Genomic DNA, 24,954 nt, shown 5'->3' on the forward strand with positions numbered 1-24,954 from the left:
GGAGGGGAATTCCCCACGATGGAGCCGCAGGCAGCCCCACAGACTCGACTGAGGCCCATCCCGCCCCCTGGCAGAGCACAGGGCCCTTCTTTGTCAGTTCCACACCTGTCACTTCCCAGACGGGCTGTCGCTTGCTGTGAATTCCAGGGCAGGGAGGGGGCTCCGGGTAAGAGCCCGCCCGGAAGCCTGATGATTCTGGGGCTGGACTGGGAAGTGGCCCAGGGGCAGAGGCAACCCGGCCGGCCCACCCTGCCCCAGCGTCGGGTCTCCCCGAGGACGACCTCGATCTCTTCCTTTACCTAAGGTGGGGGGATTCCAGCGCCCAGGGTCCTGGCTGAAATCACCAGCCGCCCAGCGCACATCCTCTTGCCCATCCCCCCTCCCCGTTGTTCCTCTCCCATCTGTTTCCACTTAGTTTCTTCTCCACAGGGTAGGAAAAAGCCCATTCCTTCCCTCTGTGCCTGATCTCATTGGGATGTTGAGTGGGGCCTTAGAGACCTACCCACCGATGAGCAGCCCAGCTCTGCACTAACTCCTGAGGCTCAATTCCCCATCCTGAGCCTCAGTGATCCCCTGCTGTAAAATGGGGATAATGAGTCCTGCTTTGCCCGCCTCCTGCGATGGTAATTAAAATAAAATGATAGTTTACAGACATTCTTTGTAAACTATTGACTACTTTACAAATGTAAGGTCTCAGTTCATTATCTGCTGAAAAGATGCCTAAGCAGGAGATGGATGGGGACCATCTGGATGAGCTGGCCTTTCTCCATCATTCCCGGTTCTGGAGTTTCGTCATTCTTGCACAACATTATAGACCACTGAAGACCTAGGAATGGACAAGTCAGACCCACTTTCTGCCCCCTCAGAGCTCACAGGCTCTGGGCTGCGCTGTCCAGTACAGTAGCCATTAGCAGTACATGGCTATTTAAATATAAATTAGCTGAAATTAATAAAATTAATAATTCAGTTCCCCAGTAGCACTAGCCACATTGCAAGTGCTCAAGAGCCACGTGTGGCTACCACCTTAGACTGCACATGTATAGAATATTTCCATCATCACAGAAAGTTCTATTGGATAGCATTGCTCTGGGGGCTGCAGGCAAATCAATAGGTAACTACAGTCAAGTGTGGTAGAGTTGAATTTTGACAGGAGGAATACAAGGAGCTTTAGGAGCAGGACAAGGCAGCGTCTGGTCAGGATTTGGGATCCGGGAAGTCTTCCTAAAGGAAGGGACACCTTGGCTGAGACCCGAAAGTAGCCAAGCAAGAGCATAAGGAAGGGTGTTCTCAGCAAAGGGAATAGAATATGCAAAGAGAAGAGAGAGTACATTCAGGGAACTGAAAATTGTTCACTCTGAGTGGACCATGGAGTTTGAAGCAAGCAAAGGGGAAGTAACAGAGGTGGGTCTGGAGAAATACCCAGGGCCAGATATCAAGAGGGCACATCAGTCCTGGGCAGGGCATTGGGAGGTAGGGAGATGGGGTGACGGAGTGGGAGAGCCCACTGACTCTGATCCTCAACTGCTTCTGTGCCCTTCAGACTGGGATTGCCCGGGGAATGCTAGAGACACCTCCTGGCTCAACAGTCTCACTTTACAGATGTGGACGTAAAGAACAGAGAGGGGAAGTGACTTTCCAAGTGAGTTAATCGAGGGACTTCCTGACTCCTAGTCCAGTGCTTTTTCCCACACCACACTCAGTCTCCCGGTTGCACAGCCTGCTTTTTAAATGTTTCAATAGCCACATGTGGCAAGCAGCTACCGTACCAAACCGTGCAGAAAGTCCTACAGGACTAATGACACCAGTCCCTGAGCTAGACCAGGCACAAAGGGTGATACACTTCCCTGCATGTAAACTCTTTTCTCTGCGGGGAGTAAAAATATACCTTCTCACACCCATGTTGTCAGATGCTCCCATCTCTGTCCTCTGATACCAAATTGCAAGGCCTTCCTTACTCATGTCCCCAACAGCTCAGAAACTGGCATTTGGGATGATGGTAGGACTCAGCATCAGGGAGAGAGATCTTGCTCCTGGCTCCCTTTGTGAAGCCCCCTGAGTCAGCCAGATCCTTCTGTGAAATTGAGGAATGTCCCTTCCTAGAGGAAACGGAGTTTCAGATTCCTCATTAGTATGATGTGTAATTCAGCCCTGATGCTCCGGGATTGTGATATTTCCCCTATACACAGTAGTTTCTCTCCAGAGGCCACAATCATCATAGATCCTCTGTGAATTCACAAAACTCAGCTTAGACTGGTTCTTGCTCCTGGAGTCCTAAATGGTGGAGGGACCTTAAAGGGCTAAGGAGGCTCAAGTAGCTGGACCCACATGAGCCGCAATCTCCAGTTAGAACACTTGGTTTGTGCACCCAGTGGGAAGATTAGCTCTGGGCTTTCCCTGCTCAAATGCTGAGAACAATCAGCTTCTCCCACCTTCTCTTCCCCTTCTTCCTTCTTCCAGCCATGGATTTCCTGAAATTGCCTTCCCTGTTCAGGCCAAGGGATAGACATCAAGGAAGAAGAGGCCCTTGGACTGGGTATCAGAAGACTTGAGTTTGAGTCCTGGCTCTGCTGTGTGGCCCTGGGCAAGTTCCTTCCCCTCTCTGGTCCTCAGCTTCACCTTCCATAACATGAAGGAATCAGATTAGATGATCACGAAGTGACCTTCCCTTCTGACACTGTAAGGAAGTCTAAAAGTTCAAAGGAAGGAGAAATCAGAGCAGGCCAAGATGGTCAGGAAATAATAACAGTAATATCTGATACTTAAGATTAACATGTACCAGGCATGGTACTAAGTGCTCTTCAATGTGTTCTTTTATGCATTCCTCATCAGAACCCTATGAGATTGGTACTGTGGTTTTACAAATGAGGAAACTGAGGCTTATAGTGGTTTAAGCCAACAGCTACTAAGTGGCATAGCTGGAGTTCAAACTCAGGTAATTAATGTCTCCAGAGATTACCTGGGGGAGATGAGACCTTTGCTGAACTTCAAAAGATGGGTGAGATTTGGATATACAGGGGGAAGCTCTCACAGGCCCACTCCTTTGCTACTTAATTATCCGGACACCCCTCCGCCCACCCCACCCTTAATTTCCTCTGCCACCCTGACGTCTCTGGTCTCGTTGCTGATGTTGTGGGAATAGCATTGAGCCCGTCTCATAATAGTCAATCAATATTTATTTAGCAAATGAATAGATTTGACTCTGTGGGCTTCCTGATTCATCAGTTCTGTTGAAAGCTTAGCACTGAGCCCGTCTTATAATAGTCAATCGCAAATGAATAGATTTGACTCTGTGGGCTTCCTGATTCATCAGTTCTGTTGAAAGCTCCCCCAGTGCTATTTGAACCTAGACCAGGACTCTGGGCAGATTTCTGGATCCCACCATAGACCTGAGGTATCGACTCTCTCGGGGATAGGGCCCTAGAGATGGCACTTTAAATAACCTTTCAGGGGTGGTCTTCGTACTTAGCAGTTTGAGAAGCCCAAGCTCCCTAAGCTGGTTCTTCCAACTCCAACGTGAGAATTACCTGCTCAGATACAGGCAGCCAAGAACTCACCGTCATGAGCTAGCGGGAAGTACCAAGTATGCTAGCACTTCTCTGTGTCACCCAAACATCAAATCTGTGACTTTTGCAAAAATGCTTTGAGTCCACAAGCATCCACTAGGTGCTAGACCCATTGCTGTTGCTGACTCACTATGTGACCTCAGTAGAAATTTCCTCTCTCTGTCTCTCACCTTCCTCATTTGTGAAAAGCAGTCAATTCTCTTTGCCCATCTATAACCAGGAAATAGCTGTGTGCGTAGAGGTGTGCCCATTATGATGATTTCATAAAGAATATCATAGGTGAGGGGTTTGTCAACTTTAGTGTCTGTCAGAATCATCTGATCCGTTTGGTCTTGGGTGGTGGTCTTAGATCAGTGTTTCTCAATCCAGGCAACACATCAGAATCACCTGGGGAGCCTTGTAGAAATACAGACGCCCAGGCCCCACCCCAGAGTAATTACAGCAGAATCTCAGGGGGGTGTGGCCTGGGACTGGTATTTAAAAAGCTCCCCAGGGCTTCCCTGGTGGCGCAGTGGTTAAGAATCCACTTGCCAATGCAGGGCACACGGGTTTGAGCCCTGGTTCAGGAAGATCCCACATGCCGTGGAGCAACAATGCCCGTGCACCACAGCTACCAAGCCTGCGCTCTAGAGCCCACGAGCCACAACTACTGAGCCCGTGTGCCACAACTACTAAAGCCCGCACGCCTGGAGTCCATGCTCTGCTGCAAGAGAAGCCACCGCAATAAGACCGCGTGCTGCAACGAAGAGTAGCCCCCGCTCGCCGCAACTAGAGAAAGCCCGCGCGCAGCAACCCAATGCAGCCAAAAAAAAAAAAAAAAAATTTAAATTAATTAAATTTAAAAATAAATAAATAACTAAAAAGCTCCCCAGGTGATTCAAAGTTGTGACCACTGCTCTCAAAGTTCTTTTCTAACAGTTGGTTCTGACGCAGGTGGTCGCAGGACCTCACTGTTTCGTTTTTTTGTACCAGGGAAGGTAGCTTCTCAGTACCAGGGTCAGAGACCAGGAGGAGAACAGATCTTAGCATCTGGAGAGCTCTATCCCTCTTCTCTGGGTCACAGGACATCATACATGGTGGATGTGAAAGGAAAAATTAAAACTCAAACCAAGTCACTACGATGAGAGGAGGTACATATAATTAATTCTGTCAACACCTGAAAAATGGAATTCAGGGATGCATTTTGCAAAACTGTTCTTTCCAAGGAAACAGAAACAGGGCAGGCGGTATGTAGCAAGAGTCAAAGGACGAAGATCCAAGGACAAATGTTGCAAGACTGCGCTGCTGAAGGAAGTGGTTTCTTAGCATATCAGCTCTGGAACAAAGCTTTGAGATTATCCAGACCAACCCCCTGGCCAGACGGAAGGAGAACCTAAGGCCCAGGGAGGAGGAGGCATGTGCCCAAGGTCGAGTTAGCTTTACAATCCAGGCTTCCAGAACACCACCTGCCTGCTGCCCTTTACTCTGTCCCTAAAGCACGTATCACTTCTGCTTTTGTTCCAGATTCCCAGCCCACCCTCTACCCTCACACCCTCTTGGACAGCACCCAGGATCAAAGGATGGGACTAAATCTGTGAGCCTGGATCTACACCGGCCAGATGACAGGGACGAAAGCCAGCGGGAGACTGGGGGGAGCTGGAGAGGAAGGAGCAGTGTCTGATGATGTGGCCTGACCTCAGAAAGGAAGCCTGGTCACCAGGGGGAATTTCCCCGGGTGAGGTCTCATGTCTATGCAAATATTGCACTCCAATTAACCTGGACCCCAGGATGGGAGAGAGGCAGGGGAGAGAGGGGACCCTGGAAGAGGCAGGGCATTGGGAAGGCAGGTAATAGGGCCTGAACTTCCCAGGTACCAGGCATTGTGCTAGGGTCTTTGTGTGCTTAATCTCATTTTGTTCCTGAAACCTCCTCCTAAGTAGGAAGGTTGGGAGCCTGAGACCCAGTAAGGGGAAGGTACATTTGCCCATGAGAAAGCACAGCACATTCTGACCCTGAGGGGAGAGGCCATGATGATGGTGGGTCTGGTGCTGCAGCTGCTGACTAAGGTGACAGTAATGGGGCCCAAGTCTGAGAAGTCTGGCAGTTTCGTTTTAGGTTTCCATCTCACTCACCTGGGGAGTTTTATTCTGGAAACAGCGAAAAGGCATCAGGGATGTAGTGACCCTGACTTCCTGTGGGCAAATCCGAGTCCTCAAGTTTTCCCAGGTTCAAGGGTAGGAGGTTGGGGGTGACAGTTGGCGCTGTTAACCCTTTCACCGCCAGCTTCTTCTAGAACACTCCAAGAGTAGTGGAGAACGGGCTGGAGGCTTTTGAAGGAAAATCTCTCTCTCTCTCTCCTGCATCTTTACATTTCACTCACCTTGAGGCTCACTTCCTCCAGGAATCCTTTCCCGGGGATTCTGCTCCATTGCAAGGCTGACCCCCCACTCCTCCAGGGAGCTGGTCTTGCCTCCCCAGAGCTCAAGGCAGGGTAGTTAGGCCCAAAGTCTGCCCGCCAGACAGCCTGGTTGTTTCTCCTCCTATCGAAGAACAGAAAGAAGAACATACACAGGAACAGGCAGGTCACAGGTTCCTGGAGTTGTGTGCTGCACAGCAAGGCTGTGTGCCAAGAAAAGCATGAGCTCACAGGTGCTCTAGCGAGTGTGTGTGAAAAGCAAGTTTGGGTGCTTGTGTGAGGCCCTTCCTGTGTGGCCAGCAGGGCATCCGTGGGCAGTGATGTCTGTCTTTCTATTTGTGACCAACCGTGTTTTGGAGGCCTAATCATTTTTCTCTCTATGGTCAAGAATGTGTGTTTCTGATTCTGGGTATACAGAGTGTGTGTCCCTATGGCTGCGTCTGGTGGTGATTTGGAATTGTGTGTGTGTGTGTGTGTGTGTGTGTGTGTGTGTGTGTGTGTGTGTTAAGTAGTACTTATGGGCTTTGAGTGGATACCCGATGTGTGGGAAAGTGGAAATGGAGATGGCTGGCCCAGCACAGGCTTGGGATCTCTGTGTCGTCCCCCTCCCTCCCTGCTCTCCTATCAGGCCCTCCCATCCCCACCCATGGCTATCTCCAGGTCAAGGTCCATGGCCATCTCAGTGGGGTAGCCACTAGGGGGTTCTGGCTACAGCTGGCAGCGCTGAAGGCAGGTGGTGGGGCTAGAGGAAGGGGTGAGACCATCCCACAGAATCTGCTAACTGCTCGACACCTGGGCCTGGGGGCAGGGCCCGTTCCCAGATGGCTCTGGTTGAGGGCCTCCTCAGTCCTCACCTAGCTGAGCGGAGGGCGATGTGATGGCCCGCACCAAGGGCCTTGGCCTCTTCCTGCCTTTAAAGCACTTCCTGCTGCCTCTGGGTTCCCAGGTGATGACACCTGGCTTCACCTCGGCCTCCCTCTCTTGTTCCCCACGGCAGGTCAGGCAGTTTCCTTGGTTTCTTGTTCCCTCTTGTGTCTTTCCTTTCTCCATCTCTGCTTCCCCCTAGCCTGGCTCAGGTCCTCATCCCTCCATGTCAGAGGAATAACTACAAGCCTGTCCAATGGTCTCCCAGCCGCTGGGCTGGTCTCCTCCTCCACGCAGGGCCCCAGAGATGTCTTTCTAAAGGATGTTTCTGATCATACTACTCCCATCCCCAGCACATTCAGGGGCTGGCCAGGGCCCAGAGGGTAAGGGTCACAGTCCAGCCCAGACTCTCCGTGACCTTCCCAAACGGTGTCTTCATGCTGGGTGCGGGGCCCAGGACCTCCACGAGCACACCCCACCGCCTCCAATTCTCACCTCTGTACCTTTACTCAAGTTGTCCCTGCCTGCGACTCTCTCCCTCCTTCAATATCTTTTACTATTGAGAGCTTCTCTACCCATCTTTTGAGGTGCTTCTCACATGCCCTCTTTCCGGGGAGATTTTTCAGGCCTCCTTGTGGTTAATCTGTGGCCTCTGCACTTGGTACCCCTTCCTACTGCGTGTTTGGTTGAATTTTTCTTATAATCTTTCCCGACTTAGCTCTCTGAAGGTAAGGAGAAAAGTTGTAGGGCCTCAGTTAATCATCAGAGGCTCTTGAAAGAGACTCCTCCTCTCTGTCTTTCTCTGCTCTGAAATGGAATCCAGCCTATTTATTAATAACAAAGAGTTGATATTTATTGAGTCTTTGCTGTGTCCTGGACAGTGTCCCCAGAGATAGACATGCATTGCCTTAGTTCATCCTCACAACAACCCTGTGAGATAGAAACCTTGGTTGTTCCCATTTTACACATAAGGACATCAAGGCATAGTGAGGCCAAGCAACTTATCTACTTCTCAGCGGTTGGCTGCCATTCAAATCCAGGCTGGTCTGCCTGCCTCCCTCCCTCCATCGATCTAACCGGGCTCAGTGGCAGAACTAGAATTTCCCATTTGCCTAACTGCAGCTGTGAAGTGGGGAAGTCTGCCCTGGGAAACCTGAGGTCTGAGGGGAGCGGGGAGGCCCGTTAGAGCAGTGATTTACCTCTCCTGGGGTTCTGAAATTTGGACTGCACAACTTGACACTTCTCCCTCCTGTTCTCAGCTCTGCCATCAGGAGGAAGAGGAGGATGTGTCATCCGAGAGAGCAGAGCCGCAATCAGGAGACCCGGGTGCTAGTTGCAGGACTAGCCCTTGCTCACGGCACGGCCACAGTCTGCTCTGCGGGCCTCGATTTCCAAACCTGGGAAATAAGAGGGTTGGTTTGGATGATCTCTGAGACCATTTCCAGGTCAGTCAATCCATGATGTGCTATCTTCAGGCAATTTGCGTCACCACTTGGACCCTGAGTTTCCTCGTTAGTAGAATGAGGTGCTCACCCCTGCACAGCGGCAGAGAATTATTGAGGAGGGGGATCACTCCAGTGGGATCACTCTGGCGATGGTTACTCGCAGCTCTCAGCAAAGCTGGGCACAGCCAGTTATCAGGGTGCTGGAAATAGCCAACAGTTCCCAAAATGTTCTCCAACAGCAGGAAATGTGATGGCAGCGATTCCCAAATAGTCGCTCTCTGCTCAGCTTCAAAGGGCAACCTCCTCCCAACCAGCCACTTCCTTCAGACCTTTCCTCCTGGTCCCAAAGACCAAGGTGGGCGCATCCCAGTCCAGAGCTGCCGAGAGGCGTTTGCGCCGAGAGAAAAGGCACGGCTCAGGGCAGGAGGGGAGCAGTCAGGAGCTGGAGGGGAGCCGACTCTGGGCTGAAGCCCTCTCAGAGGGGAAGACTGAAGAAAGTGGAAGGACGGGCAGGGTGTTGACAGAAGCACTGGACCGGGGCCAGGACTGCACGGTTCCAGTTCTTTCTGCCGCTGAAAGGCTATGTGACCCTAGGCCTGCTGCTTCCTCTCTGTGAAGTGACAGTTGTCTGTCTGGCTGAGAGGGAGGTGAGAATTTCTGAGGGCCCCTTCCACACTAGAGCATCACGACCATCATCCTGTGCTCCCACTGTGAGACAGCAGCGGTCTGGGCTTCTGCTTTCTCTTTCCTTTTAGTTTTAATTTAGTCCCCACCACTTCTCTCCGTTGAAGTTTGGCCACAGAAACAACCTCCAGGGTTGTTTAGTACAGTTTTGGAGACGGCTGGATGAGAGGGACACTTGAACATAATCTTTTAAGCATTAGGACCACAGCGGTCTAAGTTTTTCTGTCTTTAGCATCTTGCACACGGCACGGTACACAGGAGGCATTCAGTACGCATAAGGTGCATGAGTGCGGATGGATGAATGAATGAATGAGGTGCCTTGGATTCAGAATAGTGGTTACTCCCTCCTTTGCCACAGGTCCAAGGAAAAAGCGGGGTTTGCTCTGCAGGTACCTGGGACTTAGCGCAACTGTTGTAGTAGCCTCCCAACTGGCCACCCTCCCTTCGTAGGCTTTCCTTAAAATCACAGAGGCTTACCTTCCCTGGCCAAGAACCTCCAAAGGCTCCTCCTGGGTGATGAGATGAAATCCTGGCTTACAAGGTCCTCTAATTGGATGCAAACTCCCATTTCTAATCTCATCTACCTCCCCTCAAAACGCTGAGGGTCTCCCTCCTAATGCTGACCAATCCCAGAGTGCAACATACCTTAACTGAAAATTCAAGTTAACTTAAGTGAAAACTGCATGTTGAGGGGTTAGTGTGGTGTCTGGTACACGGCCAGTGCTCCGTTCGGGCTATCCTTCTTCCTGCTTTCCAGGAATTCTAGAAATTCCTGGTTTCTCCACTTGTGTATTCCCTTCAGCCTCATGAGGTCTTCCCATGGCCTCAGATTCCATCACTCTTTCCTTTCCATCCGCAGCCTATTTTTCCCTCGGAGGTTGTTTTCTTTTTTTTGGCTGTGCTGTGTGGCATGAGGGGATCTCAGTTTCCCGACCAGGGATCAAAACCCGTGCCCCCTGCATTGGGAGCACGGAGTCTTAACCATGGGAGCACCCAAGTCCCCCCTCAGTGCATACTTTTAAGGCGCTTCCATATTTGTCTTCTGATGCCTCTGCAATGCGCGGCTGACTACTTTTTTGAAAACAAAGCTCAAGGAAACATCTTGGGAGCCACCTCCCGGCTTCTACAATGGGGCCTGGCTCAGGGCAGGTGGTGCTGGCAGCTGACTCCGAGCCAGACGGCCCCAAACTTCCACGAATCATTTCATTTACTCCACAAAGGCTGTGCCATAGGTAGGAATGGGATCTGTCTTACAAATAAGGAAACTGAGGCTCAGAGAGATAACGTGATCACGGTCAGTTAGTGGCAAAGGTCTGACTCCACAGCTCTGAACCACTGTGTTAATTTATCTTCGGTAACAGTTAAATTAAGTTGGGCAAAGAGTCAAACAAGCTCTCAGCTGACCCTCATGGGGTTTGGGCTCACAGCCTGGTGGAGGGAAGGAAGCGGGGAAGACACAAGGTAAACTGCCTGACTTTCAGACTCACTACGTCAGAGATGAAGAAAGGGCTCTTCGAGATTGTTAGGTCCAACCCCTCACTGTACAAATGGAGTCACTGAGGCCCAGTGAGGGCAGGGGCTGGTCCAAAGTCACACAAGACCAGACTCGGGACTTCCCTGGCGTTCTGGTGGTTAAGACTGCGCTTCCACTGCCAGGGGGCACGGGTTTGATCCCTGGTCGGGGAACTAAGATCCCGCGTGCCATGCACAATGCAGCCAAAAAAATAAATAAGAAAAAAAGAAAAGAAAAAAGACCAGACGCAGCACATTTCCCAACGTCCCCACACCATTCCCTGCTCAGCAGCTACAATAAACACACGCTGAACCGCAGGAGGGCAGGTCAGCCGGGCCAGGGAGCAGAGCCCTCCAGCCAGCAGGCACCCACATGCCATGGTCACGGATAACTTTAGATCCGTGGTCGCCAGATAACTTTAGATCTGAGTCCCAGAGAAGCAGCAGAGCTGGGGGCAGGGAGATGGAGAAAGTGCAGCTGACCTCCCGTTGATCACTGATCTTCACAAAGTGGAAGCTTTCCACAGGCCTCCCCAGGTCACCATCACATCTGGTGCCCCTGAAGAGTTCAAAAGAGGAAGTCTGGGCCCGGATGTCATGGATGAAGCATGCACAGAGAAACATCCAGGTAGCAGAGGGAGGAGAGCGGACTCAAGACCCAGACCCGGCTGCGCCAGCCTTCCCAGGCTGACCTGAGCTCAGACCCTCATTCGGGATTCCCAGGAAGGGATGGGAAGATAGAAAGTCACTCCTGGGCAGGTTAACACCTCAGTTCTAACGGCAACAATCTGGGCTGCAGGTTCTAGGTCAAAACCACAGATCCCTCTTGGAAATGTATTTATGTGTCTGTATGTCTCTTTTTATTTAAATAGAGAAGAAATAGAAAGGGAGTGATCTGGAGACACATCCTGGAATGTCAATGTTAGAAAGCCAAGATCTTTTTGTCGAACTCTCTCATTTTGTAGCCAAGAACATAGAGACTCAGGGAGGGAAAGAGACTGGTGCAAGGTCATAAAGCAAGTGTGCGGCGGATACAAATGTGAATACAGGTATTTGGACTCCTGGTTCAGTGGTCTAGCACAATAACCGGGACAGAGGTGGTGGTGAAACGGTGGGAGAATTGTCAGTTGGCCCGAACATATTTCTTCCTCCCCCCCCCGCCCCCAGAACTGGCACCTGCCACCACACCCCACCATGCAAAGCACACACATCACTCGCTTCACATTCAGAGGCTCAGAATGTTTTTGGCTTCGACAAAGCCCAAACCAGGGCAGGGACTGTGACAAGGGACGGAAGCTGGGAAGGCAGGAGGAGGAAGATGGGGAGTGGAGGTGGACAGGATCAATGGCTACGGTTCTTCAGCCACTCAGACGTGAGTAGGAGTGACCGTGCCGCGCCCTTACTGGCTAGTGGGAGTGGGAGCTTTTCCTAAACCCCAGTTGAAGACAAGAGCCCACCCTGGCCCCTCCCCCCACCCCTGTCCCTTCTTTAGTCTCTGAAGCTGGAGCGTCAGGCTGGGTCGTGGCGGGGGATGACCACTTCTTAGCAGAGGTGCCCGCCAACGCCAGCGGTCCTAGTCCTCGCCTCCACAGACAGCCAGCAAGGCCTTCAGGAAGTGACCGGAGGTGTCACCCTGGCAGGGACAGAGGGAGAGCAGAGTGAGTGAAACAATCTTGATGACCTCAAGGCCCCCTCCTCCCAGCTGCCGGAAGCCTGGATGTCTCCCTAGTAGGTAAATGTGACCATGTCCCTTTCGTGGCTCCCCATCATCCTAAGGAAAATGTCCAAGCTCTAGGCTTGGCTTCAAGGCCTTGTGTGGTCTGACCCTTATGAAGCTCTGTGCCTTCACCTCCCGCCTTCCTTCCGGGAGCATCTTGGTCATCTTACTACCTACATACCTACCATTGCTCCACCCAGCACGCCCTCCACACTGGCCCCAAATCCTGTCTGCCATCAGATGCCCCCTCCTCTGTGAAGCGTTCCTGCCTCGATTCTTGTCTCCTCCCATGGCTGCCTTGCACCCTGCTAACCCTCCCCCCACGGCCATTAACTCAAGTGTTAAGGCAGCAGTCCCCAAACTTTTTGGCACTGGGGGACAGTTTTCCCACGAACCATGGTTGGGGGGGAGGGGAGGGGGACGGTTCAGCGGGAATGCGAGTGATGGGGAGCGGAAGGTGAAGCTTCACTTGCTCGCCCGCCACTCACCTCCTGCTGTGCGGCCCGGTTCCTAAGAGCCCGCGGACCGGTACTGATATGCGGCCCAGGATTGGGGACTCCTGCGTTACGGGATTCCTTATTTGAACAAACATTATCGAGCACTTACTGGGTAACAGGCCCTTGCAAGAATTTATGTGACCATCATTGGATCTATGTTGTATTGTCTGGCATATGACAGGGTTATGAGGGGGAGGGAGCAGACTCTCTCCCTCTTTTTAGAGGGCTCCTGTCATTTTTATCATATTTTTTGTTTTTGTAATTTTTGATATATGATTAAAAATAATATATCAGGACTTCCCTGGTGGTGCAGTGGTTAAGAATCCGCCTGCCAGTGCATGGGACATGGGTTCGAGCCCTGGTCCGGGAAGATCCCGCATGCCACGGAGCAACTAAGCCCGTGGCCACAATGACTGAGCCTGCACTCTACAGCCCACGAGCCACAACTACTGAGCCCGCGAGCCACAACTACTTGGCCCATGTGCCACAACTACTGAAGTTTGCATGCCTGGAGCCCATGCTCCACAACAAGAGAAGCCACCGCACCACAACGAAGAGTAGCCCCCGTTTGCCACAACTAGAGAAAGCCCAAGGGTAGCAATGAAGACCCAACACAGCCAAAAGTAAATAAATAAATAGATATATAAAAAAAGAGGAACTTTCCTCTTAAAAAAAAAATCATTGTTGTAAACAATTCAAATCAAAGGATTATACAATAAAAGTCTCCCTCCTACCCCAACCCCTAATTTCCTAAATCAAGAGGTAGCCACTGTTGTGTTTACTTGTATGATTTTCTAGCAATGCTTTCCCATATGCATATACAAATATGTATATATGTATAATGTCCCTTTTCTGCAGAGCATTCATACCATTCTGGGCCATAATTTTTGACTTAGAGAAGATCCCAAATCAGCACATAGAGCCTCCTCATGCTTTTTCATGGTTGTACTGTATTCTATCATATGGATGCACTGTAATTTATTTAACCAGTTCTGTATGAAGGGCTTCCAATCTTTTGCTACTATAAAAGACTGCTGGCATAAATATTCCCGTACGTGTCTTTGAGAACACATGTGGCTATGCTATGTCCGTAGGATAAATTCCTACAAGTAGAATTATCAAGTCCAAAGTACATGCATTTAAAATTTTGAAACTGCCAAACTACCCTTTAAAGATGTGCTACCAATTTACATCACAAGGAGACATCACCTCATACCTGTCAGAATGGCTATTATCAAAAAGACTACAAATAACAAGTGGTGAAGATGTGGAGAAAAGAGAACCCTCGTGCACTCTTGGTGGGAATGTAAATTGGTGCAGCCACTATGGAGAACAGTATGGAGATTCCTCAAAAAATTAAAAATAGAACAAACGCCGGAGGTGAGCTGAGCCGGGGCCAAGCCGAGGCCAAGCATTCCCGACTCAGACACCACCCAGCCGCCCATCGCGGGTGCAACGCATGCAGCGAGAGCAGCGGCGGCGGTCGCCGGGCTCAGCCCGGCGGAGCTGCCTGGACGCGGATGCAGCTGTGATCGCCCGCCCCGGCCCCGCTGAGCAAGAGCTGTTCCGGGAAAAGATATGAGAAATGAGTGTTGGAAGTCGAAGAATAAAGTTGTTGGGAATCCTGATGATAGTAAATGTCTTCATTTATTTGATTGTGGCAGTCTCCAAAAGCAGTAGCCAAGAAAAAAATGGAAAAGGGGAAGTAATAACACCCAAAGAAAAGTTCTGGAAGATATCGGACCCTCCCAAGGCATACTGGAACAGGGAACAAGAAAAGCTGAACAGGAGGTACAATCCCATTTTGAATGTGTTAGCCAACCAGACAGGGGAAGCATACGGATTTTCCAACATAAGCCATCTGAATTACGGTGAACCTGACCTGAGGGTCACATCAGTAGTTTCAGGTTTCGACAGTTTGCCAGACAGATTTAAAGACTTTCTGTTGTATTTGAGATGTCGAAATTATTCACTGCTTATAGATCAACCCGATAAGTGTGCAAAGAAGCCCTTCTTATTGCTGGCGATTAAGTCCCTTACTTCACCTTTCGACAGAAGGCAAGCGATTTGGGAATCTTGGGGCAAAGAAACCAATGTGGGAAACCAAACAGTGGTGCGAGTCGAGTCTTCTTACTGGGCCAGACCCCCGCAGAGGACAACCATCCTGACCTTTCAGATATGCTGAAATTTGAGAGTCAGAAGCACCAAGACATTCCTATGTGGAACTACAGAGACACCTTCTTCAACTTATCTCTGAAAGAAGTACTCTTTCTCAGGTGGGTGAGCACTTCCTGCCCAAATGCTGAGTTCATGTTCAAGGGCGATGATGATGTTTTTGTGAACACCCGTCACATCCTGAATCACCTGAATAGCTTGTCCAAGAACAAAGCCAAAGATGTGTTTATAGTTGATGTGATTCCCAATGCTGGACCTCGTCAGGATAAGAAACTGAAGTACTACATCCCGGAAGTTCTTTACACTGGCGTCTACCCGCCTTATGCAGGGGGAGGTGGATTCCTCTACTCCAGCCACCTGGCTCTGAGGCTACACAATGTAACTGACCAGGTCCTTCTCTACCCCATCGATGATGTTTATACTGGAATGTGCCTTTAGAAACTTGGCCTCGTTCCAGAGAAACACAAAGGCTTCAGGACATTTGATATAGAAGAGAAAAACAGGAATAACATTTGTTCCTATGTAGGTTTGATGTTGGTACATAGTAGAAAACCTCAAGAGATGATTGATATCTGGTGTCAGTTGCAAAATGCTTATTTAAGTTGCTAAATTATGTACAAACTAAATTTTGCGTAGAAAGATGTATCTCGACTAGTTCCCATGTTATGTTCTCTCACATTAGAGGTAATTTCTATGTAAAACCATCAAAATTGCCTTTATGAGTAGTATCCATATGAGGGTCTCTAAACCTTTCAGTGTAGTACTTTCTGAAGAGGGAAAGCAGAAGATCCTAATTTTTATGTAGGATATGACAGAACGAATGGTTCTGACCCTTCCTGCTGGCTAGTGGTCATTGTTTTCTAACTTGTCCCCCTTGTCATCTGAAATCATGTTTCTGGAATTTGATCGTGTTATTATTTGTTTTATTTTTGTTTTGCTCTCATATGATGATAACCCTATTTCCCATTATAATGAGTGAACTATCTGCGATTTAGGTATTCATAAACCTATTGGCTACAAAGACATTGTTATATATGACTCAATGCTTTTTGTGAAATGGAATAACATTTTCATGAAATTTGGATGAATTTTTTAAACTGTCTAGAAAACTTGACTTCTTTCGAAATTTCCTGCCGCCACAACATTTCCTTGTGTTAATCTAATCAATCAATTTTGCAAAATGGGAATCACTGTGTGACATTCATCCAGTTTGCCTTGTTATGGTCTTATGGTCATAATAAGGAGAAAGCTTAACTATCTTGTATTTGGTTTGCTGGGTGGTGTTGTGATAGTTCTCTCTGTTTCAGTCCTTGAAAATAATGAGTATGATTCCATAATCTTCAAACTGAAGATTGAATTGACCCTGGCAACCATATTGTGTTTATGATTTTTCATTGTGAACCAGGAAAGCATATGTAACTTTTGAACTTTAAGTGAGAAGATTGAAGTGGCAGACCTTTTTATCAGTGGTTTGTCAGTTTAAAACTGCAGAATTCTATTCTTGCCATATGGTTACGTGTTGCTTATACAAAATTATTATCCTGAGTAGTGACTGCTTTCCTGTCTCAGTGTAGAAGTGCCTGTGTTTTAATTTACTGTTCAGATCAAATACCAAAACATTTTCTTAAATATATTTTGTGTACTATTTTATTTGCATACAGTGTTGTTGATGAATTATTTAACTAGAGCATGGTATTTTAAGTAGTAAGTATAACATATGTTAGATAAAATTAACTGTCATTTTTGCATTAAAAAAAAATTTTTTTGGTGGGGGAATATGAACTAGAATTCTGCCAAACTGTTGCTTATATATACTGTCTTGTAACATGCTTTCTTGAGATGCTTTTGTGTTATAGATATGAAGATTCTTACCAGATGTGATACTGGGGACTGTAAGAAGATAGAAATAAAGTCACCATATTTTTAATTGTCATGTGAAAAAAAAATTAAAAATAGAACTACCATATGACTCAGCAATTTCAATCCTGGGTATTTATCCAAAGAAAACAAAAATATTAATTAGAAAAGATATATGCATTTCTATGTTCATAGCAGCATTATTTACAATAGCTAAGATATGGAAGCAACCCAAGTGCCCATCAATTGATGAATGGATAAAGAAGATGTGGTATATACATTCAATGGAATATTACTCAGCCATAAAAAATGAAATCTTTGCCATATGTTCACTTAGAACATATGCTAAGTGAAATAAGTAAGAAAGAGAAAGAGAAATACTGTATGGTTTCACTTATACTCAGAATCTAACAAACAAAATAAATGAACAAACATAACAAAAAAAGAAACAGAGTCATGGATACAGAGAGCAAACAGGTGGTTGCCAGAGGAGAGCTGGTAGCGGGAGGAAAGAAAAAGGTGAGGGAGATTAGAGGCACAAACTTCCAGTTGCAAAATAAATGAGTCATGGGTATGAAATGTACAGTGTGGGGAGTATAGTCAATAACTAATATCTTTGTATGGTGACACGCTGTAACTAGACTTATCATGGTGATCATTTTGAAATGCATAGAAAAAAATCACTATGTTGTATAAGAGAAACTAACCTAATGTTGTAGGTCAATTATACTTCAAAAACAAACAAACATACAAACAAACTCATAGAAACAGAGATCAGACTTGTGTTTACCAGAGGTAGGGGATGGGGGAGGGGCAACTGGATGAAGGCGGTCAAAAGGTACAAACTATAAGACAAATAATTATTAGGAATGTAATGTACAACATGATAAATATAATTAACACTGCTGTATGTTATATCTAAAAGTTAAGAGTAAATCCTAAGAGTTCTCACCACACACACACAAAAATGTACTATTTCTTTAATTTTGCATCTGAATAAGATGATGGATGTTCACTAAAGTTATTGTGATAAGCACTTCATGATGTATTTAAGTCAAATCATGCTGTACACCTTAAACTTATATAATGCTACATGTCAATTATATCTCAATAAAACTGGAAGAAAAAAATAATGAAGATGTGCTACCAAGTTACATTTACACCAAGTCTGTATGAGACTGCCTGTGAGCTTCCTCATGGGTCTTGTCAACCAAGTATAGCATCAAACTTTAAGATTTTGGTCAGTCCCCAAAATCAAAGAAATGCGCTTCATAAATGAAAAAAGTCAGATACAAAAAAATCACATATTACATGATTCCACTTACATGAGATAATCAGAAAAGGCAAATCTATAGAGACAGAAAGTCACTTGTAGGTGGCCTAGGGCTGGGGGTGGAAATAGGTAAACAGGTACAAGGGACATCAGTGGGGTGATGAAAATGTTCTAACACTGGATTGTGGTGAAGGCTGTACAACTCATTAACTTTACTAAAAATTACTGATGCCCTTAAATGAGTAAATATAATAAAATTTATGACCCTTAAATTACACTTCAATAAAATTGCTTTTAAAAAGCCAAAAAAACCCCGCTCTTGTTTTATTTGGAAATCTTTATAAGCCTTTGATCCATCCATCTGAAATCTATTTTGGTATAAACAGTGAGGCAGGTCTCCTCTCATTTAGCAACGTCTTGGCTGTTCTCAGAGGTAACATTCTGGGAATAAAAAGGACTTCTAATCTATGTTCAAGCATCTGACACTCACCACTCCCCCACTGACCTCTCACCCCGCCCCTCACCTCAATGGCTTGGTGGAGAGACTTGTCATATTTCTCAATGAACTCCCGCCGGATGTTGAGCAGGTCGATCTCACTCCGGGAGACCATGATCCTGGTGAGGGTCTTCTCCTCTGTGCCAGCACCCTGGTGGAGCCAGGCGACAGGGAGAAACACAGGGCAGGAGGAGAAACGGGCTTAGGTCAGGCAGGAACTCATGCGTGGCCCTCTGCCTCTCTCCCTTTTCCCTCCAAAACCAGGATGGGACATCCTGCCTCTGTTTTCCACAAACAGTCCTGACTCAAACTCCCCTGTGCCAGGACTGGCCAGACAGAGGCAAGAACAGCCTGTATGAGTTGAATAGTGTGCCCCCAAAATTCATGTCCACCTAGAACCTGACAAGGCGATCTAATATGGATATAGGGTCTTAGCACATGTAATTAGTTGAGGTTATACTGCATTTGGGTGAGCCCTAGATCCAATGACTGGTGTCCTTACAGGAAGAGGACACATGGACATACACACAGATAAAGGCAGAGACTGGAGGGACTCATGCTTAAGTCAGGAAACACCAGGATTCCAGACGCCCACCCGAAGCTAGGAGAAAGGCATGGGAGAGTTTCTCCCTCAGGGCCTCCAAAAGGAACCAGTCCTACCAACACCTTCATTTTGGACTTCTGGCCTCTAGAAGCATGAAAGAATACATTTCTGTTGTTACCTACTTTGGGACAGCAGCCCTGGGAAACTAATACAGGGCCCAAGGAGCAGACACAGGTCACGGAATACATGGGCAGCCAAGGCCCACCTCTGCTCCCCAAGGAGCTCTGAACACCAGCTGAGGAATCAGAGCCGGCACGTGGCGGGGGCTCAAGAGATGGCTGTCATGTTTGTGGACAACAGGCTGACAGGGCTCTCAGGCTCACTCCCACCACACTGCCTGCACAGGCTCTGTCAGCAGCTGAGACCCCACTTGCTGGGCTGAGAGGGTGGCCAGAGTGGCTTGGGTTTTCAGGAAGCCAGGGCTAGTCCCAGAGCTGAGCACTTGCTTCCTTTCGTGATCATTGGTCATAGGAGACACTGTGTCATCTGCTAGAATGTGAGCTCCAAGGGGCAGAGACTGTCCTTTTCAGCCCTGAGTCCCCAGAATAAGTTTCTCAACCTTGGAGCCCGGGACCAGATCATTCTTTGTTGCGGGGAATCTGTCCTATACGTTGTAGGATGTTTAGCAGCATCCCTGCTCTCTACCCACCAGATGCAAAAAGCAACGCTCCCCAAGTTGTGACAACCAAAACGAGTCTGAACCTTGTCAAATGTTTCCCGGGGGGGCAACGTAAACCCTGGTTGAGAACTACTCTCCTAGAACCAGGCATGAGGCAGATGCTGATACAGATCAAATGGGTGGAAACAAACACAATTCCTGATCCAGGGGATGGCGCACATCTGTGTCTGTGGGGGCAGAAGTGCTCAAAGGGAAAGGGACAAGTTAAGTTTTCTTACCTTCATAGATTTGTAAAGTTTGTCGGCAAAGAAGAGAGGCTTATTCTTGACACTTTGAACTGGAAGGAACAGGAAAGAGATGCAGGGAACTTGGTCAGAGGAGATGTGCCCAGACCATGGGCTGCTACTGCTGCTAGAGAAGTAGCACCTCCTCTATCCGCAACCTGGGCCCAGGATCGTTGCCAACGCCAGGGTCATAGCCAGGGCCTGACACTTTCACTCCCTCTTCCTGACGCCGCCTCCTCTGTCTCATCCCTAGACCTGGCTCTCACCGGGTTGCAACTCACTTCCTGCTAAGGTGCTTGCAGCTAACTAAGGCTAGTAGAGGACTCAAAGGGAAGAAACCACTCGTGAACCCAAGGTACAGGGCCTCAGACTTGTAAGGGCATCAGAATCAAAGAAGAACTTGTTTAAAACTCAGGTTTTGGGCTCCACCCTAGAGACCCAGATTCAAGAAATATTTCAAGCAGAAGTTCTCAAAGTATAGTTCCTGGAAGACATCAGCATCATCTGGGAGCTTTGCAGAAATGCACATTCTCATACCCATCCGAGATGTGCTGAATCTGCAACTCGGAAGGTGGGTGACCAACTCATCCCACTTTTCCTGGGACATTCCTGGTTTTAGCACAAACCCAGATGGTTGGTCACTCCATTCTGGTGCAGCCTAATGTTTGAGAACTACTGATTGAGAGAAATACTATGCCAAAGAATGTCTGTCAGTATAATTTAGGGCACGGTGCCAATCCCTAGGGCTGAGTGTTGCCCACTCTTGCCCCATTGGCAGCCCCTGCTGCCCACCCATCCCTACTCCAGATACTGCCTGCCTAACAACCTCCCACACTTTCGCAAGGCCTGGGGGTCTCTAGTCCTCAGCAGCTGCTGGATTCCAAGGCTCCAGAGCTCACAGGGGCGGGAGGGTGTCTCAGGTAGCTTAAGGAGGAGGAATCAGATGCCAGGACCAGAAAGCCAGAATGACTCTGGATATAAAAGTATCTCTATCAGGAAGGCGGTGGCGAGAGGCTGGAGCTGTGCATCCCAAGGGCACAGTCACGCAGGAGACAGGCCTGTACCCTCCCCTGCAGCAGGCTCGGGAACCGGGAACCGTGGGAAAGATCACATTACATACCGACCTTCCCAGGTCCTTATGAAGCTCCCTATCACCTCCCAAACAAACCCTAAGCTCCTTGGCCTGAAAATCAAAGTTCCTGCCTGCCTCTGCTCTCTCATTGCCTCTGTTCCCCATTCTCTGAACATTCTGTGAATTCCTTTGGGCCTCTGTCCTCCCGGTAAGAAGTCTGCTGTCTGCCTTCCACTACTTTACCTCCCGAATCCACATCCCAATCCCATCACCTCCCCCAAGGAGCCTGCCCTGACTCGGAGCCAGGGGCTCAGTCAGTGTGGTTAAAGAGCAGACTGGGAAAACTTCCATCCTCTGCAACCGACCCCAAAAACCTTCCCCAGAACCCGAAGCCCGTCATCTCCCTCAGAGGACCCCGGGGGCTGCCGTGGGATGGAATGAGGTGGAGTGGTGTGTCGGTATGCACACTTGTGCACACGCACATACACATGGTCTAGGTGGGAGGAGAGAGGACAGAGAGAGAAACACGAGGAAAGCGAGGTCTAGACGTGTCCCCATAGACCAATTACTCTGGTGATTAATCGGAGCGTGAGCTTTGGGCTCGGGCGGCCTCCGGTGTGAGTCCTGACTCCACTACTGATACGTAACCTTTCTGAACCTCAGTGTCCCACTTTGTAAAATAAGCAGATAAAAGCACCTCGTAAGGATTCAACCAAAGCTGTGTGCAACTGGCTTCACACACTGCCTGGCAGGAAATAATAATAGAAGCTAACATTCATCCAGTGAATTCTATGTGCCAGGGGGCAATGTTTTTAAGTGATGGATAAGTAACTCATTTAAATCTGTGTACTATTATCATGTCCACTTTACAGAGGAGGAAAACTGAGGCACAGGGCTTCTGTGACTTGCCAATCGATGTAACTGTACAGATAGTAAGTGGCACCGCTGGGACTCTACCTGGATTCACTATGCTATTCTGCCTCCTAGGTATTGTTCCCAGGTGGTAAAGACCCACTGAGAGTTAAATAATAACATCACAACAATAACACCTCTGCTCCATCTGTTCTAAAACACCGTTTCCTCCAATTTGAAGTCCCTGAAATCAAGATGCATCCTGTAATTGATGGCAATTATGTGAAAACCTTCCACTGACACCTCCAGGTAAGATGAAAAAAAAATGTGCATCAATACAATGCATTTTGTAGTCATAAATAAGATACTGCTAATCACTAATACTAATAAAAACAAGTTTGACCTTTGCTCATATCTACTCATCAACTCAAATTACATAATAAGAGAGTAACTAAAGAGATCCAGGTGCTGGGAGGAGGAAAAGGTAGGTAGGGGTGTGTGTGTGTGTGTGGGGTGTGTGTGTGTGTGTGGGGTGTGTGTGTGTGTGTGTGGTGTGTGTGTGTGTGGGGGGTGTGTGTGTGTGTGGGGCGTGTGTGTGTGTGGTGTGTTGTGTGTGTGTGGTGTGTGTGTGTGTGTGTGTGTGTGTGTGTGTGTGTGTGTGTGTGTATACACACCCAAGTCCTGCAGGACACTGCACCCCCCTACCCAGCCAGCCACTTCCCCAGAGAGCGCTGTTTCCTCATCCTGCCCTGCAACCCAGAACAAGTTCTTGTGTTATCCTGCCAATCACACATAGGGAGAGCCCAAGAAGTGGCAGTGCTTATTTTCCAGTACTAGTAGCTTATGAAACTATAGAGGCCACACTCATCCAGTGAACCTGGCCATGTTCCCTGTGGCCCCCAGCCCTTTCCCTTGGTCCCCACCAGTTACCAATGGCCACAAACACATCTCTGACATCCCCGGACATCTCCTTCTTGATGGTGTGCTCCACGTCATAGTTGGTCATCTTGACGAATTCCTGGAAGACTGGCCCCAAGAGAAGCCCCAGAGGTGGGAGGTGAGCTTTGACTCAGAGGAAGTGGGGAAGATCACCCCTCCCCCACCCCACCCAGCAGCAGCAGGTATGGCTGCAGCCCAGACCTGTTGTGGAAGGGATGTTCTGACCTCAGGGCTACCTTGAGCTCAGAGCCAAAACTCTATCAAGTCAGACAATGCCCCAGAGCTTTGGACAAGTTCCAGGAACCCAGGCGTGGGTAGTAGAAGGAGCATGCGTCCTATTCACAGCTCTGCCACAAGCTCACCAAGTGACCTAGGGTGAACCCCTCCCCCTTTCTGGGCCTCCCCTTCCTCCTGGATAGAGGTTTGTTTTTGTTTGTTTGTTTGTTTGCTTGTTTGCTGTGCTGAGGCATGCGGGATCTCAGTCCCTGACCAGGGATCAAACCCGTGTCCCCTGCAGTGGAAGCGTGGAGTCTTTACCACTGGACCACCAGGGAAGTCGGGATAGAGACTAATGTAAGTAATCACAATGATAACACTAAGGAAGTTCCCAGGTGCTAAGTGCTTTTTGTGTATTTATTTTTTGTACCCTCACAACAGTCATGTGAGGTAGAATTAAAATCCTAAATTATAGGTAAGGGAATTAAGGCACAGATATTCAGTAACTTGCCCAGGGTCACACAACTGATAAGTGGGAGATCTGAATGAAGGCATTCCAGCTTCCAAATCCATTCTTTTAGTCACTGTGCTAAAGCACTTTTACTGGCAAGTGCCAGGCATATGCATGTCAAAATGTCCATGTCTTAGTGGTAAGGGCACTTCATTATCACTTAATGTCAGAGCCACCACATATAGGTGTGCCCTGTGCACGCGGCAGCCTGTGTGCATACATGGTCCTTGTGTCATTATCACCCCTCACTGCCTTGCTCCTGGCAGACGTCACCAAAGAATCATGACACAGAACCTTCGAATCCTTCTCAACACAGCATTCTAGGCAGCCACTACCAATCCACTGGAGTTGGCCTTGGAGGGAAAAGCCACCTGCCATCTCTTATCCCAGGCATCCCACATGCTTCCCAAAGGAGGTGAAGAGAGCTGGCCCGAGGCTGAATGATGCTGTTAGCAGCAGAGCCAGGACTAGATGTGGCTCCTGGTCCCCAATGGCCACCATACTCCCTTGCTGGGGTAAGGAGTGGGTAGGTGGGCAACTGGCTCCTATTGTCAAGACTAGGGGATCTTCCTGCTGACTTGGGAGGGGGAGGGAATCAGGCCTCACCTCTCCGGAGGTGCTGATAGCTACGCGTGCAGAGAATCATCATGAAACGTGTCTCCAGGGAAGATTTGTCTCCACTGGACGTGTCTGCTATTTCCTGCAGAGCCCAGTTCGGGGCGAGAATTTGAGAGGGAAGACAAGAGAAAGCCTCGTTTGTTATTCACTTTCATGTCTGCCTGGGCTGAGGGCAGTTAGAAGCTGGGCTAACTCAGCCACCCAAGGAGGCTGACGTTGGCCCCTTCCTTCTTCCTCGGACTCCACATCCCCGCTCCAGTTCCCAGAGACCCCGTGGACTCACCCAGAGGAGCTGAGCACAGAGCACTTCCACCCTGGCCTCAGGGTCACAGGACTGGGCCCAGGGGAGGGGCAAACAGGCACTGGGCATGGAGACTCAGAGTTCTCCTTCCATCTTTAAACCACTCTGAAAGCCCCTCTGGGGAAGTGTGTCTGTGCATGTGTGCAAGGAAAAATGGCCTAGCCAGTGTTTCCCCGAGTGGGGTAAACAGGCAAACATATTTTTACACACTGCATAGGTAGGCTTCCACAATGATCTAGCCAGCTATCAGTTCTATTTACATCGATATGAGATTTCCTTTAAAATAACTCATTTTGGGTTAAAATGAAAAGAGTCCATTTAAAGAAAATTATTCACATCTGGTGGTATGTAGCACAAATCAGGCGGATGGTGAGTGGTGAAGTTTTGGGAAACACTTGCCTGGCCCATATGTCACCCACCGGGGTTCTTTGGAGGCCCTGAAGGGGAGAGAGAGAACCTG

General features: G+C 48.5%; 2 protein-coding genes across 3 annotated transcripts in view; one reads left to right on the forward strand and one right to left on the reverse strand.

Annotated features, from left to right (window-relative positions):
* Positions 1–11,334: 11,334 nt before the first annotated feature.
* Positions 11,335–24,954, reverse strand: part of ANXA6 (annexin A6) — a 54,240-nt gene continuing 40,620 nt past the window's right edge. The window contains exons 22-26 of one of the 2 annotated variants that reach the window (XM_024119764.3): positions 24,182–24,275; positions 22,840–22,935; positions 19,980–20,038; positions 18,507–18,629; positions 11,335–12,096 (exon numbers count right to left, since the gene is read on the reverse strand). In XM_024119764.3, coding sequence (XP_023975532.1) covers positions 12,037–12,096; positions 18,507–18,629; positions 19,980–20,038; positions 22,840–22,935; positions 24,182–24,275 — 432 coding nt within the window. In that variant the 3' untranslated portion in view covers positions 11,335–12,036. The remainder of the gene's footprint in view (positions 12,097–18,506; positions 18,630–19,979; positions 20,039–22,839; positions 22,936–24,181; positions 24,276–24,954) is intronic. The other variant, XM_024119777.3, reaches the window with a different exon arrangement.
* Positions 12,117–18,496, forward strand: LOC112063850 (N-acetyllactosaminide beta-1,3-N-acetylglucosaminyltransferase 2-like). Its single transcript, XM_024119780.3, is given in 2 exon segments — positions 12,117–14,793; positions 14,796–18,496. Coding segments are annotated over 2 exon segments (1,197 nt in total). The 5' UTR covers positions 12,117–14,262; the 3' UTR covers positions 15,462–18,496.

The sequence above is a fragment of the Physeter macrocephalus genome, unplaced genomic scaffold (assembly GCF_002837175.3).
Source record: "Physeter macrocephalus isolate SW-GA unplaced genomic scaffold, ASM283717v5 random_45, whole genome shotgun sequence".
NCBI classification, from domain to species: domain Eukaryota; kingdom Metazoa; phylum Chordata; class Mammalia; order Artiodactyla; family Physeteridae; genus Physeter; species Physeter macrocephalus.